A 19,787-nucleotide genomic window follows, 5' to 3' on the forward strand; every position below is an offset into this window, starting at 1 on the left:
GGAGTAATGTGTTTTATTCTTATAAAGGCTGGGAAAGGCTCTCAAGCCTAAGAGTTTGTATTTGATCACTGAAGTTTCTTGTACTCGGGAATAACACAGACTTTTATGTTTTAGGGAAATCACAATTCTGAGAAGAAATTGGATGGAAGATGGGCTTTGAGACATGGAAACGTTAGGGATCCAAAGTTCAGGAAGGAGGTGATGAACTAGGATGGACCTGTGTTAAGTGGAGGAGAAAGGGATTCAGAGATGCTGTATGGGGGGAAAAAACGTGACATTTGGAAGTTAACTGAATAGATGTGTGAGAGTGAGAAGTCACGCATGACACTCAAGCTGTAAACCGGGATGACAGGAAGGAAGGAGACGCTAGTGCATAGGCCTGGTTCCTGTGGCATGATTTGCTTAGCTGTTTTTATTTGTTGTGAAAGAAGGCCTCGAGGGTGGAGGAATGAGAGATCTAGAAATGACTAACTCAAACAACAAAAGGAACCTTAAAACACTTAAAAAAAAAATCAAGGATCAGAAAATGGTTGTCCACCAATCAGAGGAATAGCTGAGCAAATTGTGGCTTGTGAAGTGAATGGAATCTTATTGCATCACCACAGATGACAAATGTGACTAAACCAGAGAAACCTGGGGGGAAATTTGCATGAACTAAAGCAGAGAAGCAAGCAGAACTAGAAAAATAATAGACATTGAGACTATAATAAAAGAATCAAGGAGAGTCCAATGTTGTGTAATTATTATGACTAATTTTACCCCTAGAGAAAAGATGAGGAAATGTTCCTCCTTCCTTTTATTGGAAAGGTGAAGAAGTTGGGGCTCTGGAGTGTTGCCCAAGATGTAAGACTGGGTTGCAAGATCTGTTGCTTTTAAGTGTTTTTCTTTGTTACAAAGGAAGCTCTGGGTAGGGGTGGGGAGGAGCAGGGAACAGAGTATCTGGAAATAACTATGCTGTAAGAACATATGGCACCAAGAAAGCTTGTTGTTTTGGGTTGTTTTTTTTTAAGGTCATGTTAAATTAAAAGAAGAATCAAGGATCAAAAATTTCAAGCTAGACGACCTTGGAGGCTATTAGATCCAACCCTCTCATTTTACAGCTAAAGAAACTGAGCTCCAGAACAGATAAACTGGCTTGCCCAGGGTTACACAGCTTGTAAGTATCTGAGGCCAGATTTGAAATCAGGAAGATGAGTCTTTCTGACTCCAAGAATTGTCTATCTGCTTCCCCACCTGGGTCCCCTGGTCCCCTCATTATCAGGTACAGAATAAAAATCAGGGATTATGCCTGTCTGTTTTTATTCCTCAGGTCCTCAATATTCTATCCCCCCCCAACACACACACACACACTCCCTTTTAGTAAAAGGCTGTGAACAAATTTCATTTTTGCTTCCTTTCATCTGTCTATCCCCCACTGCCTACCTGGCCACAAGAGAGATGCGAAGACCACTTTGAAGAATCTCTGTCTTTAATTAAACAAAAATACACCTGTGAGCAATAGGAACCATAACTCCCTTGGCCCTTACTCCCACTAGGAAGGCAGGCACAGATGGGATAAATCAGGTATTTACAAGCCCAGACTGGCTACAATAAGAAAGTTTTCATAAAGTGAGAAGAGGCCCCTAACTTCTCTGCTCCCCTCCTTACCACTCACACAGACATAGGTACATAAACACCTAAACATACTCACCAGGGTGCCCCCTCTGGCCCAGACTCCAGGCCTCTAAAAGGCAGGGACAGAGATGAGAAGGGCTAAAAGGTAGGTTCAAATCTATTCTAAGACCCAATAGAAAGGAACGAAAGGAGAGAGAAGTGATCTTGATCACTCATAGTGTGCACACAAAGCTTGTACAGGAGCAGTGAGAGCAGTATGCCTGAGAATTTTCAAAACTGGGGAGAAAAGAGTGCCCCAGACCCATAATCCAAGGCCCCAAGAGCCCCCCCCTCACCCTAGGGAGGGCAGGGGAGTTCTCTCCCAAAGGTTCTCCTTCCCGGGGCAGATCCAGCCCCCTAGATGACCATCCCAGGAACCTCTAGGCCTCCCTGATCCCCAGCACAGAGCCTGGAAACAGGCAGAAGCAGTTCTGTCCGCTGGCCCCAAAGGCCGGCGACTGGAGCAGAGATGTCAGGAGCAGCCTGGGATGACGTGGGCAGCGTAGCAGTGGAGACACACCCGCACGGGCTTCATGTAGCCAAACCAAGGCAGAGGCACGGATTTGGAGGAACATCGTGAGCAGAAGATCTGGAGGGCACCAGAGGAAGAGCTCACTGTCTCCCCAGCTTTTCCCTGGCCCACGTCTCCAGAAAGGCTGGCACCAGGAGCTGCAGGAGGGCCTTTACCCGCTGCCCCCAGCTCCAATGCTAAAAAGGACCACCCTAGCATCCCAGGCTCATGTTCCCAGCTTCCTGGGATCCCAGGAGAGATACTGGGCTACAACTGACTTCTCTCTGGGCACCCTGGGAAAAATGCAGGGCTTAGACCAGGACAACGTTAAGGGACAGCTGAAGGCCTGAGAAAGGGGCCCAGAATTCATCTGTCCCTTTTCCTCCCCAGCATGCACCCTTTTTCGTCCTTTCTTCCTCCACCATCCTACCTTCCCACAGTTCCGGCAGTGGTGCCTTCGGCGAGTGAGGCTAAAGGGAGTCTGGCATGCAGTGCAATGAAAACAGGCATGGTCTGGGACCCAGGCAGGAGGCTCTGAGAGGCAAATGAGGAGATGGTCTGTGAGCTGTCTCCTTTGGACACCATACCTGGGGGTGGGGGGGCACCAATGGGTACAACTACACCTCCAGAGTGAGAGTAGCCAAGTCTCTCTTTGTGTGAGTGTGTGTTAGATACACAAGGGGAGCCCACTAAAACTCCCTGGGAACCACTGGGGCTGAGCCAGTCTGCAAGGGCATGCTCGGACCCAACTTACCTTCTTGGCCATATTCACCACACAGGGTGCAATCTGCCAGAGTGGTAGCCAACCCACATCCTCCTTCCTCTGTTTCTTCCTCTTTGTTAGGGTCACAAGGAGAGAAGGGATGCAGAGATAAGTACAAGATTGGGAGGATGGAGCCCAGATTCAGTTCTGACTACAGACAATATCCCTGATTTAACCCAGTCCTCTTAAGGAACTCCCTCCATGGCCCAGGAAATACTGCTCTCTGGGGTAAGGACAATAGCAACACAACAGGGTCATAAATTTAGAGGAGGTAAGGACCTCAGAGTTCATCTTCGGTAAATGGTGGTCACTTGGGATACTGTTTCCGGTAAAACATTAGATGTATAATCAGTTCGAATACAATCATTTATATTTATTAGCTATGTGAACCTGGGCAAGTCACTCATGGCCTCAATATCCTTATCATCTGTAAGAGGAGCCTCTAAAGTTCCTTCCTTCTCCAAACTCTGATCTTAAGATCCCTTATTTAAAACATGAGGGAATTGAGACCCAGAAAGTTAAGGGACATGCCTAAAATCCCACAGACGGTAAATGGCAAGACCTGGATAATAATCTGACCCCAAGCTCAGCGCTTTCTCCCTGCCCCCTGTAATGGGAGCCAGCCCTTGGGAGCCACTGGGACTCTCACCTGGCCCAGGCTTAGATACCACCACCTGGAACACCATATGCAGGATGGCTCGGAGTTCGCTGGCAAAGTTGGTCTGCAACTGGTCAGCTACACCTAGTGGGCAGAGGGTGCAACAATGGCTCTTCCCTCCACCCCTCCACCCTTTTATCTTGACAGGCTCTGGAAGGCCTGGGAGGGAGTTCTTCAGCCTTCCTCCAGAATTACCCCTTTCCCTCCCAGCCTTGATCCTTTTCATTAAAGGATTAAAAAACACATTAAAATGTGTTGATGATGCAAGGAGTAAGAATGTCCCTCAACTTAACGCAATACAGACACCAAGGCCCTACAGACTTCTTTGCCCATGTTCATGTAAAAGACCCCAATCCTGAGCTTATTCCTCCCCTTTCCCCTTCCACCAACAGGCCCTCACCTGAGATACAGACAAAGAGAGAGTGGAGCATGTTCTGAGGGCTCGAGTAGCTGGTCCGGAGTGCCCAGCCCATCTCTGCCTGCAAGGACCTGTCCCAGGAAGAGAGAGGCTCAGAAGGGTCACCTGTCCCAAAGGCAGCGGAAAGACTGCTGGGAGAAGAGAGCTACCCCAAGTCTCCCCCTGAATCCGGGACAAAATGGAACTTTGGAATGGGTTGGGATGGCATGGGATAGGGCAAGAAGGGAAAAGATCAGTACATACACTCCAGAGGGACCAAGAATTCTGAGATTTCAAAATTAAAAAGGACTCTAAAAATCCAACTCTTCACTTTCCAGACAAGCGGGAAGGGTCAGAACCCAGGTATTCTACCTTTTAGTCTCTTAAGATTCTTAAGACGACTGAGATAAGAACCATTCTGAGCCAGAAGCCTGAGCTGGGATCAGCTTGGGTGGGACTGACCTTACTGGCTTCTGGGCAATCAAGACCCTGAAACTCTAAAATAGGGTTGGGGAAGGGCTCTTGACCTCTAGTTTCTCCCGCCAGACTCACATCTCCTAACCGAAGACTTACCTGGCAGTCGCCAGCTGGTCTTGCCCAACATCTTGGCAGACACCATATCTTCTGGGCTCTCGTCTCCCTGGCTCTCTTGAATGTTGGACGGTGCCTGGGGATTCGGCTTTAGTGGGTACTTGTAACAGCAAGGGGCAGGCAGCATCTCCAGAGTCAGTCCACAGGAAGGAGGTACCTGGCTTGGTTCCCAAACTCTCACTTGATGCTTTTAACCCCTGATCTGGACAAGCAGGGGTTGGATTCTGCTTGAAGGGCACATGTGAGGCAGGTTGTAGGGTCCTGACCCGAGGCTGACAAGAAGTGTTAGCTACTGAGCTCTCTTGTCTGGGATTGTCCATTGCCTCCCAGGGGGTATCTGCCATACACAGGCTCCGTTCAAGTGTGAAGAGCTCATCAGCTGATAATACTACCAATAAGGCCCTGTGGGAGGAGAAGGGCCAAAATGTGTTCTAGAATCCTTAGTTGACCACCTGGCCCTATTCCATCCAACACAAGACCACAGGACCTCCCCAAACCAGACCAATGGGAACTATCTCATTTCCCTCCCTGCTTACTGGATCTTCTGCAAAAGACTTTGAAAGGGACTGAAGACATAAGCTGTAGCATCAGGTGGGTTCAGGCTCAGAGGGCCCTCAGGGTGAATGAGAAGGCCACTGTAGAGCAAAAGATATATGTTAGGACCTTTCCCAATCCCTGTCACCAGAGCTCATCTCATATCCAGGCTCTGAGAAACATTTAATATGAATAAAGTCTCAAACTAAAGTTAAAAATGTTTACTATGCAAGGATGGGGAGATGGGGAGGGAGAAAGGAATGTTATGGCTAGAAAGCAGTTTATCTTTTGTTTGTAGCAGTTCTTTTTGTAATGGCAAGGAATTGGAAAGTGAGTGAATACCCTTCAGTTGGCAAATGGATGAATAAGTTATGGTATGTGAATGTAATGGAATATTATTGTTCTGTGAGAAATGAGCAGGCGCATTTCAGAAAAACTTGGAAAGACTTAAATGAACTGATGCTAAGTGAAGTGAGTAGAACTAAGACAACATTATATACAGTAACAACAATGTGGTGATGCATAATATGACAAATATGGAAATCAGACCAAAAGGGGAAAAAACCTGAGGAGAAAAAAACAAAAAAAGGTGAAAATACTATCTTTCAATCCATAGTCAGTGTCTATAGTTCTCTCTCTGGTTCTCAATAGCATTGTCCATCTCAAGCCTATTGGAACTGCCTTGACTCATTGCATTGATTAGAAGAGCCAAGTCCTTCACAGGTGATCCTCACATAATCTTGTTGGTCTTGTATACAATATTGTCTTGGGTCTGTTTACTTCACTTAGTATCAGTTCATATAAGTATTTCCAGGCTTTTCTGAAATCAGCCTTCTCATCATTTCTTATAGAACAATAGTATTCCATTATATTCATATACTATGATTTATTCAGCCATTTCCCAACTGATGGGCATCCACTCAATTTCTAGTTCCTTGCCACTACAAAAAGGGCAACCAGGGTTTTTTGTTTTGTTTTGTTTTTGCTGCTGAGGCACCTGGGGTTAAGTGACTTGCCTAGGGTCACACAGCAGGAAGTATTAAGTATCTGAGGCCAGATTTGAACTCAGGTCCTCCTGACTTCAGGGCTGGTGCTGCAAGTAGTTTATTTTTAAAAGATGCTGAGGTCTTTGTGGACCACGAACTCAATGAGTTCCCAAAGTATATTTAATGCTGCACTCAACTAATGATAAAAATTAGAGATGGTCAGAACTGGAAGGAACTTCAGAGATCACCTAATCCATTTCCTTCCTTTAAGGTCATGCTTATTTTTATTAGCCCCATTGAGCCTGACTGTATATTTTGTTGTAGTTGGCAGAACTAGGAACTCAGGGCAGACTCTGCAAAGAGACAGATTCCAACCTCAAAAAGGGAAAAGCTTTCTAAGAATTATTACTCTCTAGAAGTAAAAAAAGGTTATCTCAAGAAGTGATTTTAGAGTTCCTTAATATTAAAAGCCTCCCTGAGGCTGAAGGGTGACTGCTTTGCAGGGAGTTAAAGGTCATTTAGTCCAAACCCCTCATTTTACAACTGAAAAAACGAAGGACTAGAGAAAGAAAGAAATGTCCAAAATCATTGACAGGATTCCTGCTTGGAGAAGGGATAGGACTGATTGGTTTCTGAGGTAGCTTTCAGCTTGAGATTCTAAGAACATGGGTTCCTCTTCCCTTTCCCCTACTCCAGAGACTCGCAGTAGCCTTGAACTTAAGATGAGGCCCTAGAAACCCAGAGATCTGATTCCCTCACCTGATAATAGCCAGGCGAGGTATGGTCAACATGAGACTAGGGTCATAGCTGTCAATCATCTCCTGGGTTAGGTAGCCAAGTTCCAGGGCCCTGATCCAGAAAAAAAGTAGAATTTGGTGTGAGTGCCCAGCATAGCCCTGTGGTGGTCCAGCTCCAGGGAATTCTTCCATCTCCAGCTTTGTAGCTCAGTCATGCTGGGCCATCTCCTTGTGCCCCTCCCACAAAGCTATTTACCTGGCTACTGTCTCACAGAAAAGAACAGCCACTTCCTGCTGCTGTTCAAGCTCCTCCGGGGATTTCACAGGTGCTACCATTGCCACATAGCTGAGAAAGAAGCATGACAGTCAGATCCATCCCCTTCAACTCTTCTAGCTACTAGAATAGTGACTATGGCAGAGACCTGGCTGCGGCTGAGCCCATCCTCCCTCACCCCCGGGTCCCACAGGCTCTCTCCCATCAAGGTGAAAAGCAGATGGCGGAACTTCAGAGCTCACATAAGGGGCTGAGAGCACAGTACCCAGAAGTAGTCACTGCCTGTCCACGTCTCCCAGCCCCAGATTTCTTCCATAGCCTTAGCCTTACTTGAACTCAAAGTCGGCAAAGAGGTCGTCAAAACGCCGCAGAGCAGAACGCAGAGACTGAGAACAGGGCCCAGGGCGACTGAGACTCTGCTCCCGCAGGAGAGCCCGAGCCTGCTCCAGGCTCAGCAGCAGGTCTCGGGCTAAAGGCTGGAGCAGCTGCTGGGCATGCTCATCCGTTTCCACAAAGGAGCCAGCCACCAGGCACTGAGGGAACACAGGGGGCTGGCTGGAACAGGATGGATCAGAGGGCCCTGGGGAGGGGCTGGGGCAATATCAAGGAATAACGGGCGCAGGAGGAGGAAAGGAGCGACAGCTAACCCACTGAGATCAGCCCCATACCAGTTCTTAGAAGGATGATGGGCCATATTAGACCTCTGTGGACCACTGCTGGGCTTGAAAGGGAAGGGGCTGATTGGCAGTTTGGGCATCTTCCCTCAACACCGAGGGACCCCAGCTCTGTACACAAAGTGTTCACAGGCCAACACTAACCTCAGCAGCAAAGAGCACATGGGACCCTAGGTTCACTCCCAGCAGCTCCTCTGGGAACTTGGCCACATAGTCCCGGGGCCTTCGATCACCAGACAGAGTCTCCTCTATTATCTGCTCCATCACTGCCAGTAGCTGCTCCTGGGGCACCAGGCAAAGCATAAAATCCAATCAAAATCTCTCGTTCCAACCCGGCCTTCCCATTTCAAGTTCTCAGACTCTGGGATTCCCCCCAGCTTCTGCCCTTTTTCTGCCCCTAGAGAATCACTTTTGTGCTCCCAAACCCTCAGGGCAGCCCTTCCCTACTCCTTTTTCTTCAAGTACCTAGCTCTGTGCTTGAAAGGGAAACTTGGATACATATCACCCACGAGCCAAGCCAGTACCTCACCAGCACCTAAACCTGTGGGCTGAAGAATGTAGGTATAATAGATTCCTAGACTGGGAGCCAGAAATCCTGGCTGGGGGCCCTACCTCTGCTGTTTACTATTTATGTCCTTGGGCAGACCTTTCTACTTGCTGGACCTCAGTTTCCTTATCTATAAAATGGATTACATGATCTTTAAGTTCCCTTCCAGAACTAACATTCTATGAATTGCTATGAACCCAACCCGCTTTTCCCTTTAGGTCCATGTTTCTGTCCATGGTGCTGCCAGTCACCCTATTGTCATCTTTGACACTTTTCTCTTCTTCCACTTTTGCATCCAGCTACCAAGTCCTGTTTCTGCCTCCAGAATCCTTAGTCCAGATCCTCATCATCAATTTAAAAATAAACTTACTGATAGTTTTTGTTTTTATGTCAACTTCATTTACAAATATGTTCCTCACCCTCTTCTTCTACTCAACAAGCCATGCTTTGTAACAAAGAATAGAGTTGCCAGTAGAAGTTTCACACATTGGACAATATATCTGCTGAACTTCTACCTCTACAAATAAGGGAAGAAAGTACATTTCCTGCTTCACCTCTTTTATAGGACCAGACTTGATTATTATAATTACACATCATTCAGTGATGCGTTTTGGTCCTTTTAATTTATATAATCATACTCATTCTGTCTGCTTTTTTTTTTTCTTGGTTCTCCTTGATCCATTCTATATTCATTCATATAAATGAGTCTATGACTGAATTCTTCAAAAATAATCATTTTTTGTGCCCTACTAATAATCCATTACATTTATTTATCACTCTATTTAGCCAGTCCTTAATCAATGGACTTATCTGTGCTTTACTAACACCAAAAAACATGAATGTTTTTCCTATGAAAATTTTGGCATATGTGAGACTCTCTCTGTCTCTGACCTCACTGGGGCATATACCTAGCAATGGGATTTCTGTGTCACTTTTTCTTTTCTTTAAGCATAATTTCTAATTGCTTTTTAGATTGGTTAGACCAATTAGTAATTACGCTTTTCAAAAAGTGACTAACGCTAACTATATCCTTTGGCCTCCTCATCTCTTACCTGTTGACAGCCTCCTAACTGGTTTTCCTTCCTCTATTCTTTCCCCTCCCCAGTCCATTAGGCACAGCCCCCAAGGGGAAAGGCTTACCTTACTGGTGGCAAGAGTAGGAGAGAGGGAACCACCAATGGTATACAAAGGGCCTATCTAATGTTGGAAGGGAAACATACCTGGCTGGCATGAAGTTGATTCAGCAGCACCAGATAGTGCTGAGGGTCTTCCTGTACATCAAGGCAGATGATTTCGGTTACCACTTGTGTCACCCGTTCATCAGCAAAGAAAAATTGAGCCAGCAGCCGCGGATCTGACCTCTGGGTAAGGAAGGTGGGAGTTAGGGCTGAGTCAGTGCTCCTCTGAGAGCCCCACCCTAGGTTTCTAGGGACTAGGTTTGAAGTCAAAAGATACGTATCTAATACCAGTTCTGTCACTTCCAACCAGTGTGACTTTGGGCAAATCACTTAATCCCTATAAATCTCAGTTTCCTCCCCTATAGAATCAGAACATTGGGCTAGATCAGTGATTCTCAGAAGTATGGTCCAGAGAATCCTGGGGAATTTCTGAAACCCTTTCAGAGGGTCTCCAAATTCATAAATAGTTTTTATTTCTAATACAGTAAATGTCAATATAATCCACATAAACAAAAACTCCTTGGACAGATACTCAATAATTTTTAATAATATAAAGATACTGAGAACTTAAGTTTGAGAACCACTGACTAGAAGACTACTCAGGGCCTTTATAGCTTTAAACATCTGATTCTTGATTAATTTGATTGACTCATCTTCCCAGATATCTAGGTAGCCCCAGGTCAGATTTGACCTCACACACAGTTTACTAGCTATGTTTCCCTGGGTAACTTAACCCTGTTTGCCTCAGTTTCCACATCTGTCAAATGAGCTAGAGAAGGAAATAGCAAACCACTCAATACCAAGTGGGGTTGTAAAGAGTTAGACACACCTAAACAACAAACAAAAACCTCGCACATTTCATCCACCCATCCACTACATAGTAAGTTCACTATTTGTCCTTCCACTGCAACTCAGCTCCCTTATCTGGCCACAATTCCTTTGGGTGTAGTCTTTCTCATTAGAATCTAAGCTCCTTGAGATCAGAGATTCTCACTTTTAGATTCAAATGCCTAGGCTTAGCACAATAGTAGGTGCTTATTAAACACTTAGGAAAAATCTATCTCCCATGTTAAAAAACTCTGGTGTTTATCTTAAACCTTTGCATTCTACCTCACTTTTCACATTTGTTCAATGACCAAGTGCTGTCAGTGAACCACAAAAACCTCTCTGAAATCTTTCTTCTCTCTATTTCTGCTATCACCACCCTCACTACTATATTCCTGGTCTATTACAACAGTCTCCTAAGCCTCTGGCTCCATTTTTCTCCTCACTTAAATCCATTCTTCATATCATTGCAAGAATAATCTTTGTAGGGATGTACAGGAGCCAATTTGAAGCAAAGAGCCAAACATTAAATTTCCAATGTGAGCATTTGTGACTAGGAAATGCGAAAAGTGTTTCATTTATTGTTTTGTTGATTGTCTAGGCTTACCAAGTAATGGAGAAAACATTAAAAATGTAGATTCAACTTAAATGTATATCATGTGTATGTTTTCTAGAGAGCTGATTGTTAAATATTTTCCCACATACCCACATAATTACACCACTCAACCTTTCAATTCAACTCAACATGCTTTTAGTTGGTAACTATAGGATGCACTATCTTAGACATTGCTTAAGAAAAAACTGCAAAGAAAAAAATGAGACAATCCCTTCCCTCTCAAATAGCTTATGCTATTATAATATATATAATAGTTTCCTATTTTCTAAGAAAACTTTGAACTCATTTGGCCTGTCATTCATAGTCTTTCACAAACTGACACCCTTCCACCTGCCGAGCTTTATTTCATAGTACTCGTCTTGAAATCCACTATGGTCTTAACAAATTGGATAGTTCTCACCTTTAAAAAAATGTTATTTGCTTTCTTGGTTTTGCTCACTATGCTAACTATATATTCATTTGAAATTCATTCATGAAGCATTTATACAGTCCCTCCTATGTGCTTAATGAAAATATAAAAGCACAATGGAATAGACCCTCCTTTCAAAGCCTTTACATTCTACTGAAGGAAAACTATATACTCATTACATATATAAAACTCATTTGAAGAAAATATAGACATTTCAATATAATATGTGAAGGGACTGACCACTAAGGTTGGTGCAGAGAATCAGGATGTATATCTCTTTCCCTTTTCATCTATCAAATTTATACCCATCCTTTAAAACTCATCTCAAATCATCTCTCACAAATCATCTCTCACAAAATCTTGCTATATAACTGCCTTCTAACTGTTGATACAGTAAGTGTAGTGCTGAGGACAGAATACTGGAATGGTAGTCAGAACCTTAGGTTTGACTCCTTGCTTTAAAATCTGATCCTTGATGATAACCAGATGCATGATGACCATGGGCAAATCATTGAGCTGTTAAAAGTCTCAGTTTACTTAGCTAAAAATGGGAATACTAATATCTATAATTTCTATTTCACAGGACTTCAAAGGAACTAATGTCTATAAAACACTTTAAAGCCCAAAATAAAAGTCAAGCATTATTATTCAGTTGATCAACAAACATTTATTAAGTGCCTACATTGTATTCCCTACATTGTGCTAAGCATTAGATATGCAAAGAAAAGCTAAAAACATACTACATGCAAACAGCTCAATCAGTCAACCAGTATTGATTTTTGAAAATAAGTTTTTATTGGTATCTCCTATTTCTTTTTTCATCATAGATATCCCAAATATCCCTCCTTTGATCCATTCCATCCATTCCTTTGGAAGGAACAATTTTGACAGAGAAGTAAAGACAGAAACCAGATTACAAGAAGTTGAGGAGAGTAAAGAAATAGAGATTTAGGGTGTAGATAGCTTTTTAGGTAAGTTTGCCATAGAAGGGAGGAGAGAGAATAGAAAGGCTTAAGAGCGGGCAGATTGGAACTTGTTTGTATTAGGTGTGAAAGAGCTAGTGAAGAGAGAGAGACTGAAAATGCATCAGGCTAGTACAGTCACACTCTACTCTCTGAGTAACAAAGGACTTTTCTGAGAGATCTTGCGTCTAATTTTGTTCCTTCGTTTAACTTTTTTATTTAAACAAGTTTTTATTGATATTTTCTATTTTTATACCATCAAACATCCTACATGTGTCCAATTCTCTTACCACCTCTGAGAGCCATTCCATAAAATAAATAGTATGTTTTAAAAAGGAAAAAATGTCAGTACAATTGATCAATACACTGAAACTATCTGAGAACATATGCAATGTAAAACTGTGCTTCTCCTCCTTCAATGAAAAGGATGTTTTCTTGTATCTCTTCATTCATACTTGATTGCTCTATTTTTCTTTCTTTCTTTCTTTAAGGGAGGGAGAGTGAAGGGAGAGAAGCAATTGAAATTAAATGACTTGCCCAGCTATTAAATGTCTGAGGCTAGATTTCAACTCAAGTACTCTATCCACTGCCCCACCTAGGGGTCACCAAGTTCCACTTAATCTTTATAATTTTGTTATATTTACCTTTGATGTTTCAGGTGTCCATTTCTTCTGTCCATTTATATTGTTGTAATTATTGTCTACTGTTTTCTTGGTTCTCCTTATTTCAGTCAGTTTATATAGATATTTTCTGTAATTCTTTATAATCATCATTTCTTACAATACTTTTAATATTCCATTATATTAATATACTATAATTTATTTAGTCAGTGAGCATCTACTTTGTTTCTAATTTTTAGCAATCACAAAATGTGCTGCTATAAATAATTTTAAGTGTATGAGGTCTTTTTTCTCATTGATGGCTTCTTTGGGTCATAAACATAATCATGAAGTCTCTAATTCAAAGTATATGGAAATTTTAGTCACTTTATTTGCATAATTCCAAATTGCTTTCCAAAATGGTTGTACTTCACAGTTCCACCAAAAATATATTAGTGTGCCTGTCTTTCCATAACCACTCCAATATTAACCACTCTTGCTAATTTTTGTCCTTTTTGCCAATTTGTAGGTTTCAAGGTGAGTCATCAAGGCTATTTTGATGTGCATTTCTCTTATTATTAGTGATTTAGAACATATTCTTGTGTAGCTGTGAACTCTCACTTCTAATTCTGAGAAGTATTTGTTCATACATTCTGACTATTGTTCTATTGGGGAATGGCTAATAGCCATACCTGTGTGTATATAATGTTGGATACTGTGGAAATGAAGCAGTTAATGATTTTTTTAACCACCTTGATTTGCTCAAGCTCTCCTGCTACCTAGAAGAGGCCAGACTGACATAAGATCAGAACAGGCAAGTAGAAGACAAACAGCATTCTTTAAGGTGGGCACATCAGCAATTCTTTGCAATATTTGATTGCTGAATTCTCCCTGCTATGAGAACCAACTCAAACTGGCTCATGTCAACCTCTTGCCTCGAGACCAAACCTGATACAACCACTATATGCCTTCTGAAAAGCAGGTCAGTGCAGGGATAACCTGATAAGACCACTATTCGATTACTCTCACCCCTTGACCTGTGATTTTTGACTTGATAACCTGATCAGACCAATATTCAATTATACCAACTCCTTGTCATTTTTGTCTTTAAAACTCCTGATCAGACCAATATTCAATTATACCGCCTCCTAGTGATTTTTGTCTTTATAACTCCCCCTGTCTCCAGCTACCTACCCTGAGCTCAGTTCTATCTGGTGCTCCCATGAACACACGTATAGATAGATGTCTACCTTCTTGAGAGGAATAAACCCATAAATATAACCTAATTCTGTCTTTCTTAGATTAAACTCTGAAAAAGATTGACAAATACAAACTCTTATAAGAGAAATTTGATATGAAAATTTTCCCCCATTCAATCATTTCTCTTTTTATCTTAGATGCATTAATATTGTCTATGCAGAAACTTTTCAGTTTAAGTAAGCAAAGTTATCTATTTTATTTTTCGTTAATAGCCTCTATCTCTTGTTTGGTTAAAAAAATATACCTCCTACTTAGACCTGTAAGGGGTACATGATCTGTTTCACTTCTAATTTTTTTGTTATGGTTACAATATTTAATATTTAGATCATATATATCCACTTATTGTGGAGTGTGACATAAATGTAAATCTAACTTTTATTAGAGTACTTTGCAGTTTTGACCAAGGGAGTTTTTCTAGGTAATTTAAGTTTTTCCCTTTATCAAATTATTGAGGTCCATTGTTTTTTAATCTCTCTTTTCTAGTCCATTTATCAATCTATTCTTTAACTAGAGATGGATGGTTTTGATGACTGCTGCTAAATATTGTTTGAGATAGAAGTACTAATCCCCTTTCATTCTTGCTTCTTTTCATCATTTCCCTTGATATTCTAGATCTTCTGTTTTTCTAAATGAATTTTGTTATTATTTTGTCAAATTCGATAGTTTCCTCTTTGCAATTTGGTTGGTATAATATTAAAAGTATGAATTAATTTTGGCAATATCCTAATTTTTATTATTTTGGCATGACCTTGCCAAGAGCATTGAGTATTGCTCCAGCTATTTAGGTTTGTTTGTTTGTTTTTTAATTTCTATATAACACTTTGTAATTGAATCTATATGTCTTTTGTACATTTTGGGAAGTTGATACCCAGATATTTTATGCATTTTTTAGTTATTGGAATGGGATTTTCCTTTTCATTATTGCTTCTTCTGTTTTGTTATTATTATATAGAAATACTATTGATTTTGAAAATTTATTTTATAGCTTATAATTTTGCTGAAACTATTAATTGTCTCAATGAATGTCTTTGCTAATTCCCTAGGGTTTTCCAAGTAAACCATCATATCATCAGCAAACAGGCATAATTCTATATCTTCTTTATATAGCTTTATTCCTTTAATTTGTTTCTCTTGTCTTATTGCTACTACTAGGGTTCCCAGGACTATATCAAATAATATTGGGGAGGTGGGCATCCTTGCTTCACTCCCATATTTATTGGAAATGATTCTAGTATATACACATGGCATATGATACTTGCTCTTGTTTTTAAATAGATACTTTTTATGTTACTCAAAAAGGTCCCTCTATGCTTATATTTTGTAGGTCTTTTAAGCATAATGGTGTTGTGCTTTGTCAAAGACTTTTTTTGTATCTATTGAGATAATCATGTAGTTTTTAAATGTTTTGATTTTTAATACTAAGTGACTGTTTTTCTAATATTGAATTATCCTTGCACTCCTAGTATAAATCCCACTTGATCATAATGAATGTGTGACCCTAGGCAAGTCACTTAACTAGGCAAGTTTTCCCATCTGTAAAATGGGGATAATAATAGCATCTGCCTCCTAGGGTTACTGTGAGAATCAAACGAGATAATAATTGTAATGCATGTGATGCATAGCAAATACTATATAAATATTAGCTATTATTATTAATCTTCACAATCTGTCCCCATTGCACTTTTCCAGTCTTATTACACCTTACTTATGTCCAGTCAAACTAGCCTCCATGTTGTTCCTCATAGCTGAAATTCCACCTCTAGTCTTAATGCCTTTGCAACAGCTGTTCCCAATGTCTGGAATGCCTCATTACCCCACCACATTCCCCACTCTTCCCCCCTCCCCCCCCCCCCCAGTGAATCTTTGTTTTCCTTCAAAGAGCTAATGGGAATGCTACTATCTGTCCAAAGTCCTTGTTGTCCCTTGTGCTGCTAGTATCCTTGTCCCCCAAAGACTTGTATTTATTTTGTATATATTTCAACATATGAACATTTTGTAAACTTCTAAGCACAAGGCCAGTTTCACTTTTCTCTTTCTTTTGTAGGTGCTAAATAAATGCTTGATTGATACTATGGGTACAACTTGTAAGTCCCAGGTTACTTATGTATTTAAATAAATGTAAAATCAACACAAAGCACTGGGAACCAGAGGGGAGATTGGTCAAAGAGAAAGAGAAATGTGTTAATAATGGATCAGATGATACAATGGGATACAAAGGAAAAAATTAAAACCAGCTCTTGAGCTTAGGGAGTTAGTATTCTCCAGAAAACAATGGCCTATAGAGAGAAGTACAAAGAAATCTGGAAAGTTGTTCACTGGTCTCAGTTATATCCTCTCCCCATGACCCCATTTGGGTTTTCTTGGCAAAGATACTTAAGTAGTTTGCCATTTCCTTCTCTGGTTCATTTTAGAGATGAGAAAAGTGAGGATACTCAATTTGAAAAGTAGAGAATCGTGGGCCTGGAGATCTCCAAGGCTTCTAGTAGGGGTTGGCACTTAAGGTGTACCTAGAAGGGAGCCAAAGATTCTAAGAAGTGCAATCGATGAGGGAGAGCATTCCCTGAATTGGTGTCAGTTGGTCGTAGACACTGAGGCGGGAATGGAATGTTGTGAAAGCGGAACTAAAAATAAGGATAGTTTGATAGGAATGAAGATTAGTTTGAACTAGACAGAGAAGCTGGACTGCTAGATGGTACCATAGTGCAATGGGGACAGATTGTGAAGACTAACAATGCTGGGCCTGGATTCGAATCCAGCCTTAGGCACTTACTAGCTATATAATCTTAACCCTATTTGCCTCAGTTTCCTCATCTGGAAAATGAGCTGGAAAAGGAAATGGCAAATCATTTGAGTATCTCTGCCAGGAAAACCCAAATGGAGTCAACAAGAGTCAGACATGACTGAATAACAATAAAGAAAAGTGAAGGGTTTTTAAATGCCAGGATTGTTTTGTTATTTTATTCTATAGGCAACAGAGAGCCACAGAAGCTGCTTGGGCAGGAGAGGCCTGTGTATTAAGAGACATTGGTTTGGCAGCACAGTGGAGGACAAAATAGAGGAAATAAAGAGAAGGGCGAGGGGAAGACCAATTAGGAGACTATTTCAGTAGCAGAGGAGAGAAGTGATAAGAATCTGAACTATGGAAACTGAGGCTCAGAAAAATTAATTTGCTCATAGCCACACAGCTAGTAAATCTCAGAGCTTAGGATTTGAACCTAGCCATTATGATGACTGAGACCATTATTTTTTAAAAGTGGTACCGCAGCAGCCAGGCTCCAAGGCCAATTAAATTGTAAAGCTTGGAGCCACAGAGGGAGAAGTGGATAATTTCATGGGTAGAGTCATCCTGATTCTGGTAGTCTTAGCACTGCTCTATTGTAAATGAATGAATGAATGAGGGGAAATAGGGAAAGGCGAATTTCTTATATTGACCAGTTCGTGACTAATCTCCAAAGCTCTGAAAGGTTTCTTCAAGTCCTGGGGGGGAGGGGTACAAGTTCTGACTCACCCCCCCCCCCCCAAACACCTCCTCCCCTCCACTTACTCCACCTCCTCATACTCTTTGGAAAAACTGAGTTCAGAAGGAACAGGATTGACTGGAAGAGGCCTAACTTAGGAAAAGAAGCAAAAGGCTGGCCCGGAACCCTTGCATGTGTACCGGCCAGAGTTCCCTCCAACTACCATCCAGCTTTCTACTCAGCAAAGGGGCTGGTTGCCCCATCCAAGGAGAGGGCTCACTCAACCCCTTTGGTGGTCCTCAACTCGTTTCTTTAATTCCTCACCACCACCCCTGACCTGCGGTACCTTCTGGATAAATCCTGAGGAGCCTGTCAGGGTTCCTTGGGATACAATCCAGACGCACCCCCATCTCCCCTCGGAGCTCCAGTATGACACCTACACCCCAGAAATGCCAAGGAAGGCCTGGCACGGCTTACTCTGCTTACCCCTTCCTCACACCCACCAATAGCTCCCGCGAGGAGGAAAGCCGCCTCCTAGGCGCCCGCAAGGAGTGAGGCGGGAAGGGTGTAGCGGAGGAAGTTTCTTCCCTTTTTAGAAAGTGTCTTTACAATCCGCGTAGGGGAGAGGGTCTGGAAGTAGGAAAAACAGGAAGGGACTTAATTTGTTTGCTGGCGGGGATTCGGAAACCTCCCATTAGGAAGGGCAGGGGAGGAGAAGCTGCAGTTGGGGTCTAGGGGAACCTAGGGCACCAGACTGCGGGAAGAAGATGATAAGGATTAGGGGATTTACCTTAGGCCGATTCAACCACTTCCTCAGAGCGGCAGGCAGCATGGCAGGATCGAGAAAAGGGACAGCTGCTCAAGCTCACCTAGGCCTCCTCACCTTGGTTAAGCAGAAGCAAGTCTTGCCCCACCCCCGTCGCGCCGCACACCCCGCCCCGCCTGGCCCGCCGTGGGCTGGCCCTGAAAATATGGGGGGAGGAGGGATGAGAGGAGGGATGGACCCCAGTTCACTCCGGAGTCTAAATGCCCAGCCGCATCCAGCTAGGGGCTAGACAGGTTCCGGAATCCTAGAAAGTTAGAGCCGAATTGAATACCGAGATAATGATATTACTCATCTCGGTTTACTTAGAGAGGAACCGAGGAGAGGAAGTTCTTTAATGACAAGAGACAGAACTAGAACCTCAGACTCAGCTTGGGCTCAACTCTGCCTCCCTACGCTTCTTGGGGCTCGGTGATCTCATCTGTAAAATGGGTATAATAATGCTTGACTACTTAGATCCCCGATGAAGTAAGGAAAATACTTTGTAAAAGTCCTGAGCATTAAAGTAATGGTAGTTGCTGTTAGGGCTGCTAGGTGGCTCTATAATGCACAGAGAGTTGGTCCTGAAATCAGTTGTTCAAATATGGCCTCAGACATTTACGAGCTGTGTATCCCTGGGCAAGTCACTTAACCCTGTTTGCCTCAGTGTACTCATCTATAAAATGAACTGGAGAACGAAATGGCACACCCACTTCAGTATCTCTGCCAAGAAAACCCCAAATGAGGTCGTAAAAAGTCAGCTATGACTAACAACAATTGTTATTTTGCTCTGGATTATTCTCTAACAGCTAATCTTTTAAAAGGCCTACTATAAATCTGTGTTAAACTCTGGGAATATAAATAAATACAAAAAATAACTCCCTCCTTAAAGTAACTCACAGTCTAATGGGGAAAACAACATACAAATAACATTTTACAAACAAGATTGACACAGAATAAATAAAAGACTGCTAGGTGGTATTGTAGATAAATGCCAGGACTTGGAAGTCAGGAAGATCTAAATTCAAATTCAACCTTAGACGTTCTCCAGCTATGTGGTCCTGGACAAATGACTTAACTTTTCAATACCTCAGTTTCTTTATCTGTAAAAAGAGGACAATAGCCCCTACTTCTTAGGGAATTATGAGTATCACAAGCCTTAAAATGCTAAATAAATGCTAGTTATTATTATTAAATTAATTATTATGAATGCATTATATTTTTATAAATGTAAATATATGTATATATTATTAAATCAAGAGTAGTCTGAAAGGCACTAAGATCAAAGAGAATGGGGACAAAAAGGTCTTTTGGACCTTAACTTTTAAGTTAACATTTGGGGGAGGGGGAAGC

The 19,787-nt window shown here is 42.0% G+C and overlaps 1 protein-coding gene across 1 annotated transcript; it reads right to left on the reverse strand.

Annotated features, from left to right (window-relative positions):
• Positions 1-397: 397 nt before the first annotated feature.
• On the reverse strand, positions 398-18,520 carry LOC100920345 (lateral signaling target protein 2 homolog). The gene is made up of 13 exons (XM_003756896.4): positions 18,423-18,520; positions 9,546-9,686; positions 7,923-8,060; positions 7,435-7,637; positions 7,087-7,176; positions 6,853-6,942; positions 5,110-5,208; positions 4,556-4,975; positions 3,986-4,074; positions 3,577-3,669; positions 2,919-2,999; positions 2,595-2,698; positions 398-2,242 (listed from the first exon to the last, which is right to left on the reverse strand). Exons 1-13 carry the CDS (start codon positions 18,462-18,464, stop codon positions 2,126-2,128), a joined length of 1,707 nt encoding a protein of 568 aa, XP_003756944.2. The 5' UTR covers positions 18,465-18,520; the 3' UTR covers positions 398-2,125.
• Between the last annotated feature and the right edge of the window lie 1,267 nt (positions 18,521-19,787).

This window comes from Sarcophilus harrisii, chromosome 2 (assembly GCF_902635505.1).
Source record: "Sarcophilus harrisii chromosome 2, mSarHar1.11, whole genome shotgun sequence".
Lineage (NCBI taxonomy): Eukaryota > Metazoa > Chordata > Mammalia > Dasyuromorphia > Dasyuridae > Sarcophilus > Sarcophilus harrisii.